This window comes from Squalius cephalus, assembly GCF_949319135.1.
Source record: "Squalius cephalus genome assembly, chromosome: 23".
Classification (NCBI taxonomy): domain Eukaryota; kingdom Metazoa; phylum Chordata; class Actinopteri; order Cypriniformes; family Leuciscidae; genus Squalius; species Squalius cephalus.
In genome coordinates this window covers 28,659,637-28,680,000 of record NC_137144.1, presented here as the reverse complement: position 1 = coordinate 28,680,000, position 20,364 = coordinate 28,659,637, and the positions used below count along the sequence as shown (strand labels likewise).

The window sequence follows — 20,364 nt, the reverse complement described above, 5'->3', positions numbered from 1 at the left end:
GAAGCCTATGTTTTCACTTTACTTAAAGCCATCAATTATGCATTTATAGAGGATAATAACTGTATTATCACACATTAAGTATTTATAAGAGCACAACAGAAATAATCTGCTAAAAAGTATATAATAAAAGTAATAAAAAAAGTAATTTAATAGCATTATAGCAATGCAGGCTGCATCTTTATAAATACATTCATCAAACCATATAACTGACTAATTAATACTTATAAATCAGTGTATAATGGATTATGAGCATGCGCATTGAAAAAGCAAATGCATGTCTTATAAAAATAATATAAATGTAACTATAACTGTTCTTATAATGCAGTATAGGTCTTAATAAGCCTTTATAAATATATTTATAAAATAGTAATACTTACTTATAAGTAAGTATAAATGGAGCAATAATTCATTATTAGCAAGGTCTTCATAGAAGGTGTTACCAAGCTTTCACTACAACACTTCACTGACCTGTTCTTAATCAACTTGCCTGCTTAAATAATTGTGAAACAAAATACACAAGCCATTCGACAAGCGACAATCAGCACGATCGCACCTTTACCTCCATTACTTGGCAACCGCGGACACAAGTCAATGGTGAAAATCAGATCCTGGGCCGCCGCTACTGGACGTCTGGCTGGAAACACGTGCAGATTAGCAGGAGAAGTGACAAGTGATCCACACGGAGGAGGAACGATCCCAGAACCAGCTGCCAGGAACACCAGCCAACCCGGAGAACCGCGGCCAACAAACTCTCCAAACGCCAGACGTTTACAAGACTTCAGTCTCTTTCTCTAACTGCCGAGACGAGGACAGGTTGAAGGTTGTGCTGAGCAGAGGCCGGTTAGACACACAATAGTGTCTATTGTACACAAAACTTATTGGAAGAGGAACCGAATACAAGCACAATTATGATTTGACTTTTACATTTATAAGCGTCTTTATGGGGATACTTCCATTCTGCACCAATAAACCAGCTAGCTCACATTTTAATGCACAGTCGCCATGCTGCTAACTTCCCCTGCAGTTCCTCTGCCGAAAATATCAGTTTAGACAATTCAATTAAAAAACAAGTTTGAGGTTTGTTAGTTAAGGAAGTTAAAAAGCTTTATTGCACGGCTCTGTGGAATACTTGATTCTGATTGGTCAATCGTGCCATCCAGCGGTATGTTATTCCCAGTTAACAACCATTGAAAACAGAAACACAGGCTCAATATTTTGTGTCTCATTATGTACTTATGTGGCAAATATCCGTGTAATAAGCGGGATAATGTATATCCAGCAGGTTGTTATCTCAGAATAAACCCCCTTCAGGTGTGTGTGTGTGTGTGTGTGTGTGTGTGTGTGTGTGTGTGTATGTGTGTGTGAGAGAGAGAGAGAGAGAGAGAGAGTGATCTCAGAATAAACCCCTTCAGGCTGATGAAGACCTGATCCTGATCACCCTGTCGGGTTTATTCAGAGATAACAACCGGCTGGATGTACATTATCCCTTACTCATTGGGAACTCGGGATCTAGAGCAAATTCTCCAACTCCTAGGGCCTCATTTATAACCGTTGCGTCACACAAAACAGGCCCTGAAAGAGGAGTACGCCACTTCCCACGCAGAAGTTGTGATTTATAAAAACAAACTTGACGGGAGAATGTGCGCAGCTGTAAGTAAACTCGTACGAACACCGATGGTGAGCTGAGGGACTGACGGCATATTCATGATGAGTCCTAATCATAAATACAGTGCATGTTCACAATAACAGCTTAAATAAATAAAATAATGATTTAAAGTATGTTTTACATCTGATCTGAATCATTTAGATTAAATATGCCATTCTCATTAATGGAGTTAAGCACTTAAATTACATGAAATCATTACCGAGAAGTTAAAAAAAAATTATATTCTAAGAAATAGAAATATAGAAATATAAATATTTGTGGTGTATGCGCTGCTTTTGAACACTTTTCCTGTGGCATGCTGTGTTTTAATGTTTGCTTAGCGCATTATAATAGCAGAACTCATGGTTTGAGTAAATGTTTTCATGCAAATAATTATCAATAATGCACAATAAGGCCTATCTGTTATATAATATAAAGCAATTAAAAATACTATTTGGCCGGTGGAAAAGATTGAGAAAAACTTTCTCTGAAATGTATTTTATACTATTTTGATTTATTCATTCAAAAACAAGGCAAGGATAGGCTAATAAATGATTTTTAGCAATGTAATGTGACGGCACATCCATATCTCATATTTTCCTAATGTCTTGCACCGTTAAACATGGTATCACGTGGACAAATGACATGAGGATGTGCATAGTAAAACGAGGTGTCGTAAGCTCCATATATGGTTATTTCGGGGAGGAGCACAATCATAATTGAACCAATAATTGAACACAATCTTCCGCTGACTGGGATTTATAAAGGGAATTTAGACCAGGTTCTGGCGTACTCACGGTTTTGAATATTTTTTGGCTTTTGGGCCGAATACATTTTTAGTAAGGATCCTATGCACAGTTTTATAAATGAGACCCCCTGATGTTTACAAGACAGTCTTTAACTACCTGATACGAGGTCAGGTTATATACACTGTTAGATACACAATAGTGTCTACTGTACCTCCAGACATAAATCTTAGTGGAAGAGAAAACAAATACAAGCACTTCATTTACAAGCATATTTATTGGCCATTCTGCGCCAATAAATGGACTCCATTAACCAGCTAGTTTAACACAATCTCCACAATAACTTTACCTACAGTTCCCCTTTAGACAATTCAATTAAAGACCAAGTTTGAGGATCATTAGTTAAGCAAGTTAAAAAGCCTTATTGGGAACTCGGGATCTAAAGCAAATTCTCCAATGCCAGATGTTTATAAGACTGAGACGAGGACAGGTTATATACACTGTTAGATACACAATTGTCTTTTGTAACTCCAGACAAAATTCTCATTGGAAGAGCTGATAATAATCAGTGGAAATACAAGCACTTTATTTACAAACATATTAATGCCCATTCTGCACCAATACACTGACTCCATTAACCAGCTAGTTTACGTTTTAACACCAGCTCCCTGCTAACTTTACATAGTTCCCCTTAAGACAATTCAATTAAAGACCAAGTTTGAGTTTTGCTTGTTAAGCAAGTTAAGAAGCCTGATTGGGATGCCAGGATCTAAACACAAAACCATGTTGGTGGTCTTCTCGACAGGGTCTTCAAACCCCCCCAGTTCTTGTGCTTTTGAAAGCCTCCCGGGAGCACGTATTCATGCCGGCTGGGCTCTTCAAAGGAGCTTCTGGATGGCAGGAGCCGGATTGACTGCGGCCCAAGCCTGTGCTCTCTCACTGCGAAGGGAGGGAGGGAGGTGTTGGTATTTATAGATGGCAAGTGATGGGACGCCCTCGTTAGCACAGGGCTCACTGAGGCGGATGACAGACAGGCCGCTGGGGTCATGTGACCACATTACTCACTCCAGTGCCCTGCGAGACAGAGGATGAACGAGAGGGAAACTGTAGGAGAGGGAATCAAGGACAGAGAGAGGCCGAGGGACGAGGGGGAAAGTTTAAAGGACCACAAAGAATCAAAGCAATTACGGGTCCATCACGTCACTCTTCTGCATCTCTGGTAGAACTCTTGCATTTCCCGAGTACCATGCTTATGTACATAGTGGTCCATTTACCAGCTTAAACGGGATCAAACGGCCGATGTTTGGAGATAAATGAGAGAGAAGAGAGACAGAGAAAGATATTTTGAACAAGCCTTCGTGAGGACCTTCCCACATTAAAGAGCTCGAGACAGGCAGGTGAGCCGAGACCGAGAGGCACTTTTCTTTCAACTTCTGCCACTTCAAACGGCCCCATGAGGAGGTGACACCAGGCACTCAGCACCACAAACAAAGGTGCAGGGGCCACGAGGGGTAGGAGCCCGAGAAAAAAGACCCTTTGTGTCCCTGTTTTTGTAAAGAGTCACGCAGTAACTATTCCGCTTGGCATGATATATAACAACACTCCAAAACTGGTGGGTCGTGATTCAGTTCTCAATCAGCAAATTATATAATATAACAACTCGGAGAGCAAAGTACTCTACATAAAAAACGCAGTAAGAATCACTTCCTGTCTATTCTGTTGAAAAGCCATGCATCTGATCAGTAGTTTGGCTCAAATTCATCTTGGTAGAAGCTTGTCAAATTAAACAGATGTCAGCATGCACTGGTTGGCCATGATTAAATATAAAGTAATAGAAAATGTGACCCAGATGGCATTAACTACGAGATGAAATGAGGATATTATTATTGGTATTGATATTAGTATTGGTAGCCGAGAGTATGAACCAGCGTAATTCAAGAGGCATAAACAAATCAAACGCTCAAAGTATTAAAGTTTTTTTTTCATGAAAATATTAATAACATATAATTTTTTTAGATATATACATTTTAATATATTATATCATTTATATATTATTTTAATGGTAATAAAATATATAAAATAAAGAAATAAAATATAAACAACAATGAAAAACCTGCCATTTGAGTGTCTGAATGTTCTGTATCAACACCGAGTCAAACTGATTATTAGACAAAAATAGCATTATTGTTTACTTTTGTAAGATATGCAAGTTTGGCTCTAATTTTGAATTGCTATCTAAAGTAAAATCTGGATCCTGAAGAGAAACTAGTTGAGAACCTCAAGATAATTCCTCCCCAAATTAATCTTTTCACAGAAATATTTTCATGTTGTTAGTGTTAGTGTTAGTTTGAGCGAACACTGCTTTTATAAAACATTACAGTCACCAGAACACTAGAGCATTAATAGATGTGATTAAAGCACTAGTCAAAATGGGAGGTCTGTTTTGCAAACGAGCAATGATTATAAGTTTAACACTGACATGAACTCTTTCATGCCCTTGTGGCTTTAATAGGACGACAGCGAGAACAACGAACAAACGCTCCTCGCTCTCCTTCCTCCACAGGTCTTCACGTACAGTCCCACGGTTAATGAGAACGAGAAAGGTTTCAGCTTTCCCATCCACTAGCCTGATTGAGGTTGTTTTGGTTGGATTAAGATACTGCCTACCTCAGTTAACATTTGATTCATTCAGAAAGGCTTGTTCCAGTAGTTTCTCTTGCAGTTAAAGGGTTAAAAAGAAGGAAAAACGGACCCCCTCCTTCTGCAGCTCTCTTCTCTGAATGTAGTGTCTTTTGTGTTGCTCTAAACCTCTCTAAAAGACTCTCTAAAACTCCTATGACCAGTGACCCACTCACCCACATCGTAAAGAGGCTTGGGGGTCACGGGTTCACAACAAGGTGAGCTGCGGGTGGCGTTTGGTTTCAAAGGCTTGATACTTCACCTCGGTTCTCAGCTCTCAAAGATCCAGCGGCAATGAACTAAATGTGGCTAATTAGCATTGCATTCGAGAGGTGAGAGAAAACAAGCTAAGATCATGATACCTAAAGGATAGACTCTCCAGTTTATGTACACCCACTATATCCTGCCAACTGATTTTCTTTCACAGATTATCGTGTAGCTCTTGTCGTTCCAGTTTGTTAGACTTGGGATTAAACAAATACCCCTAAATGAATCTGACTCACTGTTTAGGCTGCTAATGTCACAGGCAAGAATGAGTTCTCGAAGTAAACCAGCTATGTAAGCTCACATTACCATCCTCATCAGCTTTGACATTTCAGTTTAACGCACGACTGACCGCCAGACAAAAACACAGGGATGAAAGTGTAGGGAAAGTGTCTTACCATGCCAGAGCCACATTCGGTCCCATCAGCGAGAGGCATGTGTTGCGTACGACATCCGACATCGCCCTCCGCACTGGTGCACCAGAGACGCTTGCACTGTTTCTGCAATCGGCAAGAGTCACTTCAGTCAGAACTGGAGAAACAATGACTTGAACATTGGTAAATCAAACCCTTCCCAAGTACCCGAGAGTTCCCTTGAACCCATTGACCAGAAGAAATAATGAACAACAGGAAAATCAAGCGTAGTGTCAGTTCTGGCAGGTCACGTTAGTCAAGCTCGCATCAGCTGACCCATGTCTACCAACAGGAATATGACGCCTATCACAGCATCCATCCCCAGTTCCTCTCATTTCTCAGGAGCTAATTACCCTCCTCCATCCCCAGCTCCACCTCTCATCAGTCAGGATTTGGCATTCTGACAAAATTCTGGAATTATGTTGTACATTAAAATGTTGATTTAATGATATCTGCAGTACATTCATGTTGGTTCTGTTCTGTTTACCCTAAGGAGGGTTATTGCTGCTCTTATCCATGCTAGGCTGCCCAGAACAGAACCAGACCGCTAATCCAAACCATATGCTAATTGTCAGTCGTATTTTACGATAGTGGTCCTGACAGAAACTGCAGAGATAAAGACTTGAACAATATTAAATCTAACTGTAGCTAGCAGGGCAGGGCCGAGCTGTGGGAAGGGAGCGAGGCCGGATGCGCAAGGGCTAATGAGCGCCACAGCGGACTCTAGTCCCACGGAGGAGCTCAGGAAGGATAAAAGGAGGAGTGACGACAGTAAAGGACCAGGCCTGGGACATTTATGTTGTGTTTACTAAGTTTATATGCAGCAGACGTCCGTGAGGGGCTGGTCACTAGTTGGGTCACTAGAATGGACAATGGATTCAGATGGTTAATAATTAGTTTAGCTTTGAGACTACAAGAACCCAATGACAGGAAATACATTTAAACAACTGAAGAACTGTAGAAATAATGACTTGAATATTGGTAAATCTAACCCTTTCCAAGTACCAGTAAGTTCCCTTGACTTGGGTACAAAGCTAAATACAGTTGAGTCACTAGTATGGACAATGGATTCAGATGGTTAGTTAAATGAGCTTTGAGACTACAAGAACCCAATGACCAGAAGAAATGATGAACGACAGGACAACTTAAGAGGAGTTGGGTTCCCAAGTCGTTAAATGACTAAACAGCCTCCCAAAAGGATGACAAACCAATGCACAAAGGAACACTGTTTCAGGATCTCTTGCTAACAGGGTGGTCACTAAGTTAAGGTGTCACTGATACAGTACATTTGGAATCCACTGTCGAAGTATATTCAGATGTCGTACCATGAACGGACAGACTTGGTAGCCAGGACCGAACATGAGTTCACACTGCCGGTTGGCGTTGTAGAGTTGACCTGGCAGCTGGTTGGGAAGGTTATACGTCCGGCCTGAGGGCTCGTCCAGGAGACATTCACCATAACCGGTGCTGATAAGAAAAAAATCAGACAGATATCAACACATTTAATCAAGCGATAGCTTTCTTCATCCTGGTTTCTGCCCTCAGAAGCCTGGGGTAAGTACTATCATAAAGTATGCCAGCAAGCAATTTTGTGTTTAAAAGATGTCTAATAGCTGTCCAAACACAGCCCTGACGTCTAGACTAAAAACAGGCAAAATTTGGGCTGTCAGTGAAAATTTAATAGACGTCTAAACATAGCCCAAGAACAGACTAGTCATCAACGCATATAACATGTCAAAGACATGAAACCAAACACCTTGTAATGACTGTTGACTTTGCTTTGATGATGGAATATCATACATCTCGCAAGTTATTTAGGCAAAAATGACATGTAACCAAATTCAAGGTTATTTTGGCTAGAAGATGGTTACTCATAGCCGGACTGTATCAGGTCTATAGTTATCCTAGACGGTGAGATGACGGCTATTGCTTGCTTGGATTTGTTGTTATTTTGCATTAGTTGTCAATGGATAATATGAATGCAGTCTTTCTGATTTCACAAGGCATCTGAAGGCCAAGTGTAAGAGGATGGCAGCGGTGGGTGGTCTGCTTTGTTACCTGCTGATAACTGATTGAATGGACTTAGTTAGACAACACAAAGGCTGCATTTCAATGGGGGAAAAGACGGTGTTCTTTAACAATAGTGGGTCTCCAAGAATCAACACAACGGTGCCAAAACCAACATTTCAGCACATCAGTCCAACACGCCTTCAGCTCCGGCTACGTCATGACATATATGTCCCAACACACCCTTCCTTTGAAACACATAAAAGAGCTACAAAAGAGCAGCTGTACATTGAAGCTCATTGAATTGTTGGGCTTAACATCTCTGAATGGCTCTTTCAGCCATCGGCACCAGAGAGGGAACAAAACAAACCTCTAGACAAAGTCCTTTCTCCGTTTGCCTTCCGCATGCTCACCTTTCTGCAAGGGAGAACGGAAACTGAAGCTCAGAATAGCCGTGTGATGCAATTATGTGAGTTCTTAATGTTGCTGGTTCATTTTGTCCTTGGCTTTGAGACTAAACACCTGTGTCAGTTGATTCTGTCCTCTCATTACCTCGCTCACCCTCCGAACAACCTACAAGAAACCTTTGTCTTTATGTGGGGAAAAATGAACACTACTCGAGGGGCATGTGTCCTTTTGTGGGACTCATTTATCCATCAGAGTTACGATGACAGCGCAGAGAAGCGGCGTACGCTCTCGTCTCTCCGCACCTCGTCATCACCATTTATGAGTTTGTTCATAAAATCAGCAAGACTGAAGCTGACAAAAACCTTTCACAGGAGTATGTTAGTGCAAAGCTCTTAAAGAGCGATAAGATTACAGTAAACTGAGACCATCAGATCTCTAAGTATCTCTCAGCTACGCTCAAGTGAGTGTGAGTGTGTGAATTCAGGCTCTTTCACATGATTAGAAATGCAAACAATGAATACTGAACAATTTGCATCCTAACACCAGAGTTACAAAGACAGTTCACCCAAAAACGATAGTTGTGAATGCAAAAGAAGATATTTTGAAGAACATTGGGGGTCAAAACAATTTTGGACCCTATTGGCTTTCATTATATATATATAAAAAGACTAAAAATATCTTCTTTTTGTGTTCCACAAACAAAAAGAAAGTCCACATAAGGTTGAGTAAATGATGCAGGAATTGTAATTTTTAGAGATTTATCCCTTTAGGAAAGGTTATTTATGTACTGTGGTACTCCAAGGAACTGCATTGCAAAAAACATGTTACTTTCTTGAAAAAGTGCCATAAGAACATTTGGGCTCATCAAATGTTGTGGTTGATCAGTGAGCAGGTTTCTTTGAGTTCAGGTCAGGCTGCGCCCTTCTGGCACAGACATGAAGTCCACACCTGGAGATCATTTGGGCGGGTTGGTAAAGTGAGTTTATTAAGGAAAATGACTCACAGTTATTATTACTGAAGGTTTTTTGGACATGTACCATGGTACCTTGGAGAAACAAGTAAATATCATGGTACATAAATACAGTAATCATTCAGTGCCCTTGTATTAGTACCATCTGACGCCATAGTGTTCTCAGTTCAGTTGACAGATTAAAGGCCTTTCAATGTCCAAACGTTATTCTAGCCCAAATAAAAATAATATCCATATATTTTCACCACTTCATAAACACATTTAACTTCTATGAGATGTTCTGTGAAGCGTGTCTGAGCGAGCAACAGTTATCACCGGGTCAACCGGCCTCATTTTCATTAGTAAAGTGATGTTTTGGTGCAGATCCAGAGGGACTTGATATATTGTGAGTTTTAGCATGAGAATCAAGCCGGTAATGGTTGATCGTCCTTGAACAGAGCGAGAACAGAACGAGACGTTCCTCATTTCTCAGACATTCAACAGCTGCTTCTAAAAGGCTCAATGAACGTCCGAGCTAATTGAGCTTTAATGTAAGAGAAGCGTCTCGAGTTGGCGCTACATGCCGTGGAAAATAACAGGATTTGCCAACATTTAGAGTGTGCAAAAAAAATTTGCTTTTACGCCACTAACTCAACTGCACATTTCAGTAAATGTAGTTTGTTTTTGTTTTTAAAATCACAGCTTTTCCAGTAACAAATCGATTATTGCATGACAAAATTCTCCACTGTTTTTTGTTGTATAGTAACTTCACAGTTGAGTACACTGAGTTAATAATCAAACACGCTAACCTAAACTGCCTTGGGATTCTGAGAAGTCATTAAACGATTAGAAACAGCAGACCTGAGCAACATAATATGCTTTACAACGCAGCTGTAGCTTGACAAACCATTGCCATATGATGATAAATACTACACTGAAAAAACATGATGTTCTTCTTCAGTGTTTCTGTCTTGTTTTCCAGCTCAGATATCTAAACATTCTTAAATCAAGATACATTTACTGGAGAAGCAACATGACTGAAGATAAACTCATTTTTCACTAAGCAAGACTCACTCATGTTGCTTCTTCTCCAGTAAATAGTAAATGTATCTTAATTTATGAATGTTTAGATATTTGTTCTGGAAAACAAGAGCCCGTACGCTGGTCACCCATGATCCTAACCCTGACCAACAGGCCTCTCACCGACAGAGTCACTGGAGCGGCGAGAAGATCAAAGCGTCGAGTCTCGGGAAAATCTAATTATATCTGACACTTCCTGTCTGAAAGGGAAGCGGCCTCAATGAGCCGTTGCCCCGGGTTACGGTTGCCGAGGGCCAAGAACGCCGGCCACCAAAGGCCTGTTTGTCCGGCACCTCGAGAGAAAGCAGACGAGAGTGAGACAAGACGAGCAATTTTGAGCTCTAAAGAGCGTGACCTGTTGAGGATTTGCTCAAAGGTCATTTCAACTTTAAAAAACACAACCCTGACATCTGATATTAGCACTCAGACACTTAAACCGATGACGGCCTGCTGGGAAAACGGCTGTGTTCTGGGACATGCTTAACCAGATAAAGCTTAACCAGATAAAGCTTAACCGAGGTGGTCTAATGCTGACCAGCTGATCCAGACTCACCTACACCAGCTAATCTCCAATCAACTAGAAACCAGAGTTAGTATCGCTAACTAAAGCCATGAAAAATCATTACTTGAAATAAAATAAACATCAATTCAGGCAGATGACAAGGCAACATTTTTCATTTTCCTACATTTTTCTAAATGTCATAATCATTTGTTAACAAATTCAATACTTTGCTAACTGTGATTTTGTACATTTCTGTAATCCATAACTTAGACAGTTACCTCTGACTCTAAATTGTAATGTGGACTCATGCACTTCCACCAAAGCTGCTTTGAAACGATGTGTATTGTGAAAAGCGCTATGCAAATAAATGTGAATTGAATTGAATTTTTGATTAGTTTAAGTTTAGAATCTTTTAAGAATTACTAAAATAACTCAAATTAAATAAACTAAAACTAAAATGTAATAAAAACTACATAGACATGTAAAAACAACTAATAAAAATGACAAAAAAAAAACAACAAAATTACAACAACTTTAACTGAAATTAAAAGTACTATAAATGGCAACTATAAAAGTACAATCTAATTTAGAATATTAAGAAAAACTATAACAGTAAATCAATCATAGTAAAACAAGACTGCTAGAAACCATGTCAAACCTGATGCCAACTTAATCAATTCCCTACAGCCAAATGTTTAAAAACAGACTTTAAACAGAAAATTCAGTGAAATTGAAGTTACTAATAAAACTGACAAAAAAGTTAACTAAACTAAAAAATAAACTAAAAATGATCATAACTAAGCCTATTAATAAATACTACTATATAATAACCAACTAATATCATCTAAAAACCATTACAACTAAAACCAGATTTGAACCAAATGAGGTTTTAAGACTTTTAAAGGATTGCACTTCTCGCTGATATAATGCAGAGATGACACTGGGACTTACTCCAAGAAGTCTGTGACGTGTTTGCGGCTGCATTTGGACCAGGACCAGGGGCTGGTGTCGTAGTTGAGGATCGGAGCCATGACGTGGAACTGGTGCTTGACTCCGTTCTCTCGGCACTTCGGACTGTCGTCATGAGGCATGTTGAACCTGCGACACACACACAATCCCCAGCACTGAGTTCATGCACTTCCAGGATACCAGACTGTGGCTGTACTGGAGAAACACCAGCACTGCAAAATATCATGTGTTTCTGTCTTGTGTTTCAGGACAAACATCTAAACATTCTTACATCAAGATACATTAAATGTTAATGTACACTTAACATTTAAGTAAAATGACTGAAAAAGAAAAAGAAGTGACTTTGTTCTTAAAACAAGAACAAATATTTACCAGTGGAGTCAGAAAAATAATAGTTTTCCCTTAAATTTGAACTAAGATTATTTGTCTGACTCCATTGGCATATATTTGTTCTTGTTTTAAGCACAAACTCACTTCATTTTGATGCATTTTTCATTAAACAAGACTTAATATCTTCAGTCGTTTTGCTTCTTCTCCAGTAAATGTATCTTGATTTAAGAATGTTTAGATATTTGTGCTGGAAAACAAGATGAAAATACAGAGGTTTTTTTCTTTTCTTTTTTGCAGTGTGCCATGTACAAAAGCCATATTTATGTCAAGATACTGCAAAAAAATCTTATCTTCTAAAATTCTTATATCCAAAAAACCATATTCGTACCGTGGTATTTCTGTTAGTGCCGTGATGTGTGTGACTGTCAACAAAAAACAAAACCTCTTTTTATGGCAGAAAGGAAAAGTCCAGCAAAAATAAAGTCCTGAAATAAAAGCTGTATTGAGATGAATCTGACGTCTGGAATAGAAATGCAGTGATGTCAGAGTCCAGAAACAGCTGTGTGTACGCAGATCCTTCACACTCCATCTGTGAGGCTTCATATGCACCTCAAACACATTTCATATGTTATATTGTGTCTGAAAAGAGTTGGACTCGCTCTCTTCGTCTGTGTCGTTTATACGCCGTCCAGCGGACCAGAATCACACTTCATATTTGGATACATTAGATGGCAAAGAAATTATGTTCTTCCTCAGTGTTTCTGTCTCGTTTTCCAGCACAAATATCTAAACATTCTTAAATCAAGATACATTTACTGGAGAAGAACAATGACCAAAGATATTAAGACTTGTTTAATGAAAAATGCATCAAAATGAAGTGAGTTGTGCTTAAAACTAGAACAAATATCTGCCAATGGAGTCAGATAAATTAATTCAAAGAGAAAACAAGATTCATTTTCTGAGCCAATTAGCAGATATTTGTTCTTGACTTCTCCAGTAAATGTATCTTGATTGAAGAATGTTTAGATGTTTGTGTTGGAAAACAAGACAAAAGTACTGAGGAAAAACGTCATGTTTTGTGGTGCATACACTGAAAAGAAGAAACATTTTCACTCAGAAATCATGTTTGTTTGTTTTGTTTTTTTCGGATAAAGCATGTTTATGAGCTGTTTAATTCCTAAAATTGAATTAAAATAATAAAAATGAATTAAAACAAAATGAATTAATTCAAACTAAATCGATGATGGGGACCCACTAAAAGGTTCTACTGATGAAGCACCTGACGGAACCCTATAAGGTTCTATAGAACCTTCCCTTCTAAGAGAAACACATCAAATTAAACGTGCAATTTGAAAGTAGAAAAACTGAAATAGTATTTTCTTGTAAAACGCACTCCAATCATCTGTTTTATTGACATCTTTGAACAATATTTTGCGCACATGTGTTTCATCTGGAGGGCAGATTGTAGATGTTACTGTATTGTTCTGTGAAGGGCTTCCTTTGGACGTTTGCTGATGGAAAAGTGAGTCTGTGAGGCGGATTGACCTCGACGTCCCACTGCATGGAATTCCCTCCGCATGACGATCATTCTTACACACACACGGATCCACACTGGACTCATTTATACAGAGAGAAACAGTCCTTCATGATGAAGTCGATCACATCACTAATATGACACTGATGAAGCTCTCTCCTCATCATTTAATGCAAAACGTGACATTCTTCCTCAGTGTTTCTGTCTTGTTTTCCAGCACAAGTATCCAAACATTCCTAAATCAAGATACATTTACTGGACGTGCAAAACGACTGAAGATATTAAGTCTTGAGTTCTGAAAAATGCATAAAAATTAAGTGAGTTTGAGCTTAAAACAGGAACAAGAACAAACTTACTTCAAAGGGAATCAAGATTATCTTTCTGACTCCATTGGCGGATATTTGTTCTTGTTTTAAGAACAAATTTGCTCACTTCATTTTGATGCATTTTTCAGAACTCAAGTCTTAATATCTTCAGGCATTTGCTTCTTTTCCAGTAAATGTGATTTAGGATTGTTTGGATATTTGTCCTGTTAAACAAAACTGAGGAAGAGCATGATGTAAAGCACGTCTGTCGGTCGCTCTGTCATGAAAGCGTCGGGTCTTTATTGCGTTCTGCACCTGCGCTCTGAGACGAGCTTCTGTGAGGGTGTTTGAGAGAAACTTACACGTGTCCGAGCTCGTGAGCGATGGTGAAGGAAGAGCTCAGGCCGTTCTCCTCGCTGATGGAGCAGCTCCGGTACGGGTCGCACATCGTTCCCAGCTCCGCCAGACCTTCAGGTTCACACACACACACACACACACACACACACACACACACACACACACACACACACACACACACACTTAGCTTTACAGCAGCTCTAGAATAAAGTTATTGTCCAGCCAAAGGTTTGATTGATTCACTTCCGTTGCAAAGATCATTAGTTATTAACTTAGGGGCCGCTAACACGACACCGCTTTAACAGGAGAGCTCGAGAACGCAAATCTTGAAATAAGTTCCAAGGTGAAAGTTTTGAAATTTTTTGGAAAACGTGATCATCTCCATGTAAACTTGAAAAAAAGCAAAACTGTGACGGCGTGCACATGTGTATTACGTGTTTAGTCTATAGATATGCACGTTTGAATATGAATATGAACGTCTTTCTTTACACATTGACCTCACCAAATTACTTGTCCGGCCTTAAAAATTCATAATAGAGAATATTTTGTCTCTTCCTCCGTATCCATGAATCCAGTATCCACCGCTTTTCCACTGGAAGGATCTCTGGGACGCTGAGATTACGGGCCCTAAACACCTGCAGGGTCCCTGGGTCTGTGCATTCATGAGCACAGCTGGCCCTGTGTGATGACCTGATGACAGGCCAATCAAGCTCAGCTGACAGACTGGTTCTGCTTCAGGAACCAGACTTCACTACAGGAACCAGATTAAGTGACACACTAATGAAAATGTCCTGCATATGGCCTACTATTATGAAAAACTAAAACATATGTGAAAAGATATGCAATATGCTGTATGATAAGAGCTGTTGTCACATGACTAAAAGATATTAAATTCATTAAAGAAAAACACCTGTTCCGTCGCATTTTCAAAACAATGTTTTGTAATAGTGCCAGTGTGATATAAAGTGTGTAATAGTGTAATAGTGGCAGTTTGATGTAATTTTGACTTATCAAAAAGGAGAAAAAACGAATTATTATTTAAAATATGAAATATAAAACATTATGCACATTGAGCAAGAAAAAAAGTAATTTTGAGTTTAAAAAAGGGATTTTTTTTATTTAATGTGAAATGGTATGTAGTACAATAAGCACACACTAAGTTTGAAATAATTCAAGTCAAGTAGTCAAGTAACGAAAAGTCAAGTATTAGAAAAATACTCAAGTATAAAAAAAAAATCAAGTATTAGAGTCAAGTATTAGAAAAATACTATTAAAACACTAAATGTGAAACAGTATGCATGACTAGAATATACTAAATAAATAAATAAATAAATGCATGAATAAATAAATAAATAAATAGATAAATAAATAAATATAGCATGGTTATTTTGCATTTACAAAACATTTTTTTATCAAATAAGTCAAAGAGGGAAAAAAGTGCTTTCACAGGACTACACTGAAATCTGAGCATTTCGCGAGCATAACCCAACTGTATGTTACAGGTTTTGATGAAACAAATATAATCCTTACCTAACGTGTCACACTTGTCTTTTGCTCGGCAGATGTCCTGTCTGAGAAACAAACACACTCATGAGACAACACACACTACACAAGTGTTTATGATTTAATCAAGTTCAATCCACTGCGTCGTAATGAAAATCACATGATCAAAGGAGTGACTTAAGAAGGCAAAGGTTATGAGGTGAGAGGTCAAAGGTCAAGTTGAGGTCACCTGGTTATGAGAAGGGCCGTGTCATGATGACCCGGGTGACTGTCGTCCAAAACATTGTGGCTTTGTTGCCATGTGCAGAAGTTATGAAGTGTCGCAGTGGCGTAGAAGTTTATATTCGGTCCTTCCTGAGGAAAAACACACACTTTAAAACACAAAGCAATTTATTATAGCTGATCGGAGCAGAATAATGACTCAGATGTTGCTCGTTCATGTCTCAGGACACTATTATTTCACTGAAGTATCAAGCCTGTTTTTCCAAAAACTTCCACACAAATGACTCGGCTCAGATCATTTGATGAGACATGATTGAGATCATATTGAGATCGTCTTGAGCAAATCTGAGCACAGTTTGAGACATTACTTAGATCACTTCTTAAACTGTCAAAGAGACATGTGTGAGTTTATTGTGGACTTTTTCTCTGGAGAAATTTAATCTCACTGCTGTCTTGGAGAAACAACTGAGAACTAAAAGAGATCTCATGTTGCTCATTTATGTCTCAGGGCACTTAATGCGTTATTACACTAAAGTCTCAACCTTGTCTCAGATGTTTCCCCTAGACTTACACACAAATGACTTGGCTCAGATCATTTGATGAGAAAATATTGAGATCATATTGAGACCTGTGAGTTTTGATGGCAGACTTTGGGGTCTTGAGCAAATCTGAGCACATTTTGAGACATTGTTCAGATCACTTCTTAAACTGTAGAAGAGACGTGAGATTATTGGGGTCTTTTTCTCTGGATAAACATCTGAGACTTCAGCAAAAGTCTCCATTTAATCTCACTGCAGTCTAGGAGAAACAACTGAGTACTAAAAGAGATCTCATGTTGCTCATTTATGTCTCAGGGCACTTAATGCGTTATTTCACTGAAGTATCAACTTTGTCTCAGGTGTTTCCCCTAAACTTCAACATAAATGAGTCAGCTCAGATCATTTAATGATAAATGATTGAGATCATATTGAGATCGTCTTGAGCAAATCTGAGCACAGTTTGAGACATTATTTAGATCACTTCTTAAACTGTCAAAGAGACACGTGTGAGATTATTGTGGGTTTTTTCTCTTGAGAAACATCATTTAATCTTCACTGCTGTCTAGGAGAAACAACTGAGAACAAAGAGATCTCATGTTGCTAATTTATGTCTCAGGGCACTTAATGCGTTATTACACTAAAGTCTCAACCTTGTCTCAGATGTTTCCCCTAGACTTACACATAAATGACTCAGCTCAGATCATTTGATGAGAAATTATTGAGATCATATTGAGATCTCTTAAGTTTTGATGGCAGACTTTGTGGTCTTGAGCAAATCTGAGCACATTTTGAGACATTGTTCAGATCACTTCTTAAACTGTCAAAGAGACACGTGTGAGATTATTGTGGACTTTTTCTCTGGAGAAACATCATTTAATCTCACTGCTGTCTAGGAGAAACAACTGAGAACTAAAAGAGATCTCATGTTGCTCATTTATGTCTCAGGGCACTTAATGCGTTATTACACTGAAGTCTCAACCTTGTCTCAGATGTTTCCCCTAGACTTACACATAAATGACTCAGCTCAGATCATTTGATGAGAAATTATTGAGATCATATTGAGATCTCTTAAGTTTTGATGGCAGACTTTGTGGTCTTGAGCAAATCTGAGCACATTTTGAGACATTGTTCAGATCACTTCTTAAACTGTCAAAGAGACACGTGTGAGATTATTGTGGACTTTTTCTCTGGAGAAACATCATTTAATCTCACTGCTGTCTAGGAGAAACAACTGAGAACTAAAAGAGATCTCATGTTGCTCATTTATGTCTCAGGGCACTTAATGAGTTATTACACTGAAGTCTCAACCTTGTCTCAGATGTTTCCCCTAGACTTACACATAAATGATAAAGCTCAGATCATTTGATGAGAAAATATTGAGATCATATTGAGACCTGTGAGTTTTGATGACAGACTTTGGGGTCTTGAGCAAATCTGAGCAGAGTTTGAGACATTATTGAGGTTATTATTGAGACACGTGTGAAATTATTGGTGTCATTTTCCTCTGGAGACACATCTAAGACACTGGAGACTTTAGAAAAAAAATCTCCATTTAATCTCACCGCTGTCTAGGAGAAACAAACCAGAACTTAAAAAGATCTCATTTGTCTCTTGTCAAAAGGATGTTTTCTGACGTACCTGTTCATTATGTATGACGATGAGTTTGACAATCATGATGTTGATGAGGTTTCCTACACTGGGGTCTCTGTAGATCGCAGCAACCTGAAACAACAGAGGCAAAAATACCCATAAACCAGTATGCTCTCCCAAACATACTGATAAACCACACTGACACAGCAGATATTGACCTCCATCTTTGAAGTCAAGTTTCTATCAATTACGTGTCCTGGTAAAAACAAAGTCCTTTCTCTCTTTTAATAATTTTGAAAGAGTTATCCATGCTTTTATCACCACAAGGCTTGACTTATAATTCATGAATTCTGTCTTTCTGTGCCTTGTTGTTTACTTGTGTCTTTGTCTGTATTTTATTTTGTACATCACATTGGTCAACAGCAGTTGTTCTTAATTGTGCTTTATAAATAAATTGAAATAGAAATGTATCTAATGAATCATGTTTGAGGGGTTTTCCTGCCCAAAAGTGCAATGACTGTCCTGCTCTAGATCTTCTAAATCTTCTAGCAAACCTTCAAATCCTGTCGTAACTCTGAGGCGATCCCACCGGAAGGCATTAGTTCACCATAAACACAGTGTTTAGAAGAAGCCAAAGGGGAAACTCAGACAGACGGCTTCAATTACAGAGAGAGACAGACATCTCCACTATAAATCACTGTCAGACACACTCATGCAGTCTTCTGATTGGCTGAGAGAACACGCCCACACCACTATGACATCATCAGAACACTAATCAGCGGAATCATGCCGTTCCAAACCCGTTAGACTTTCCTTCATCTTCTGAACACAAATGAAGATCTTTTGATGAACTCTGACCCTCCATTGACAGCTCATATGTTCATACAGAGATCATAAAACTAATCCATATGAATTGAGCGGTTTAGTACACACTTTTTGAAGAGACTCGATCGCTTTATATGATGAAAAGATTGAATTTAGGCTTATTATTAATTAAATAAATTCAGATTTGGTGAGCATAAGAGACTTTGAAAAACAACTTTTGAACAGTAAAAGTCAGTCTAATGAACTAAATTCACTCTGAATCTCCAGTGTGAATGTGCTCTTACTCTCACTGACAAAAATGACCATGATATTCTCTGAAGGATCTGGTGTAAATATCGTCCATATGTTGTTTTGAACAGTTTTTACTCATTTATATCTGGATTTAAACCCAAAACTGGCTCATTAAGTCAAAATATATGGACCGAAGCAGTGCGGGTGGCCAGAAGACCCCCTGATGGATCATATCAAAACACGGCCTTGTGGGTAAAAAGTCCAGCCAAGTGATTATGGAGTAAATCAGTGCATGAGGTATGGAACCAATTATTGATTAAAACTATTTAATAGACTTCAAACAGACTGAGTGCTCATTAAACCGACAGCAGATTTATGAGCTCAAAAACAAGATGTTTTCTCTAACAATAATACATAAATCTAACAACATTTTTCTGGTTTTCATCCATTTTGATGGTATAAGAGAGAGAAAAGAATAAAATGTTGATTTACTTACTACTGACATGATTGTAAGTATGTAGTGCTCGAGGTTTCGGCCGTGATGGCGAAGCATCTTGGTGTCGGCCGTGACCATGAGCTCGACGAAGCGCGGGTACGATAGGAAACGTTTCTTGCGTGAACGGGAAGCGCTGGGATCATCTCGGGAATGAGCTGAGCGCTTCCGCATCGTTTCCTGTATCGACATCACTTCCTCTTCCAGAGTTCTGTTGCTATGGAGACTGATGTGATCGTTGTCGTGATGTTCTGTGGGAAAACAAACACAACTTCGTAAACCCTTTTACTGTTACATTAAAAATGAAATCAATATATTAGATTAATGTATATTTAAAGGCAGTATAAGTAGCCTACTACAAATGATTTATTTTTATTTATATATTTAAATGTTTAATTAATATACAGTATATTTAGAAATAAAACATTGAAATAATAATTAATACTAATTTATATACAACAAAAATATCATTCATATTTAATATAAATATTATGAGTTATTAGTAGTATTATTAGTAATAATATAAATATTTCAATATACAATTTAATAATAACAAATACTTTTTTAACAACAAATCTTTATAGCCCCTTTTACTGCATTACAGTCAAAATTAAATGAATATATTAAATGAATATATATTTAAAGGGAGTATCATTACTACAATGATTTATATATGTATTTTTATTTATATTTTATTTATAAGTATTTAAAATATTTAGAAATATAACATTACAATATTATTAATAATTATTATCTATTTCTAAACATATTTA

The 20,364-nt window shown here is 38.2% G+C and overlaps 1 protein-coding gene across 1 annotated transcript in view; it reads right to left on the bottom strand.

The window, feature by feature from the left end:
• The window catches only part of LOC307151687 (A disintegrin and metalloproteinase with thrombospondin motifs 20-like), a gene marked incomplete at its 5' end in the record, with an annotated part of 83,400 nt that overhangs the window by 62,668 nt on the left and 368 nt on the right, over positions 1 to 20,364 (bottom strand). The window contains 8 exons of the mRNA XM_079859802.1: positions 5,733 to 5,834; positions 7,073 to 7,214; positions 11,645 to 11,791; positions 14,194 to 14,299; positions 15,719 to 15,759; positions 15,921 to 16,045; positions 18,091 to 18,174; positions 19,595 to 19,842. Of these exons, the coding sequence (XP_079715928.1) occupies positions 5,733 to 5,834; positions 7,073 to 7,214; positions 11,645 to 11,791; positions 14,194 to 14,299; positions 15,719 to 15,759; positions 15,921 to 16,045; positions 18,091 to 18,174; positions 19,595 to 19,842 (995 nt within the window). The remainder of the gene's footprint in view (positions 1 to 5,732; positions 5,835 to 7,072; positions 7,215 to 11,644; positions 11,792 to 14,193; positions 14,300 to 15,718; positions 15,760 to 15,920; positions 16,046 to 18,090; positions 18,175 to 19,594; positions 19,843 to 20,364) is intronic.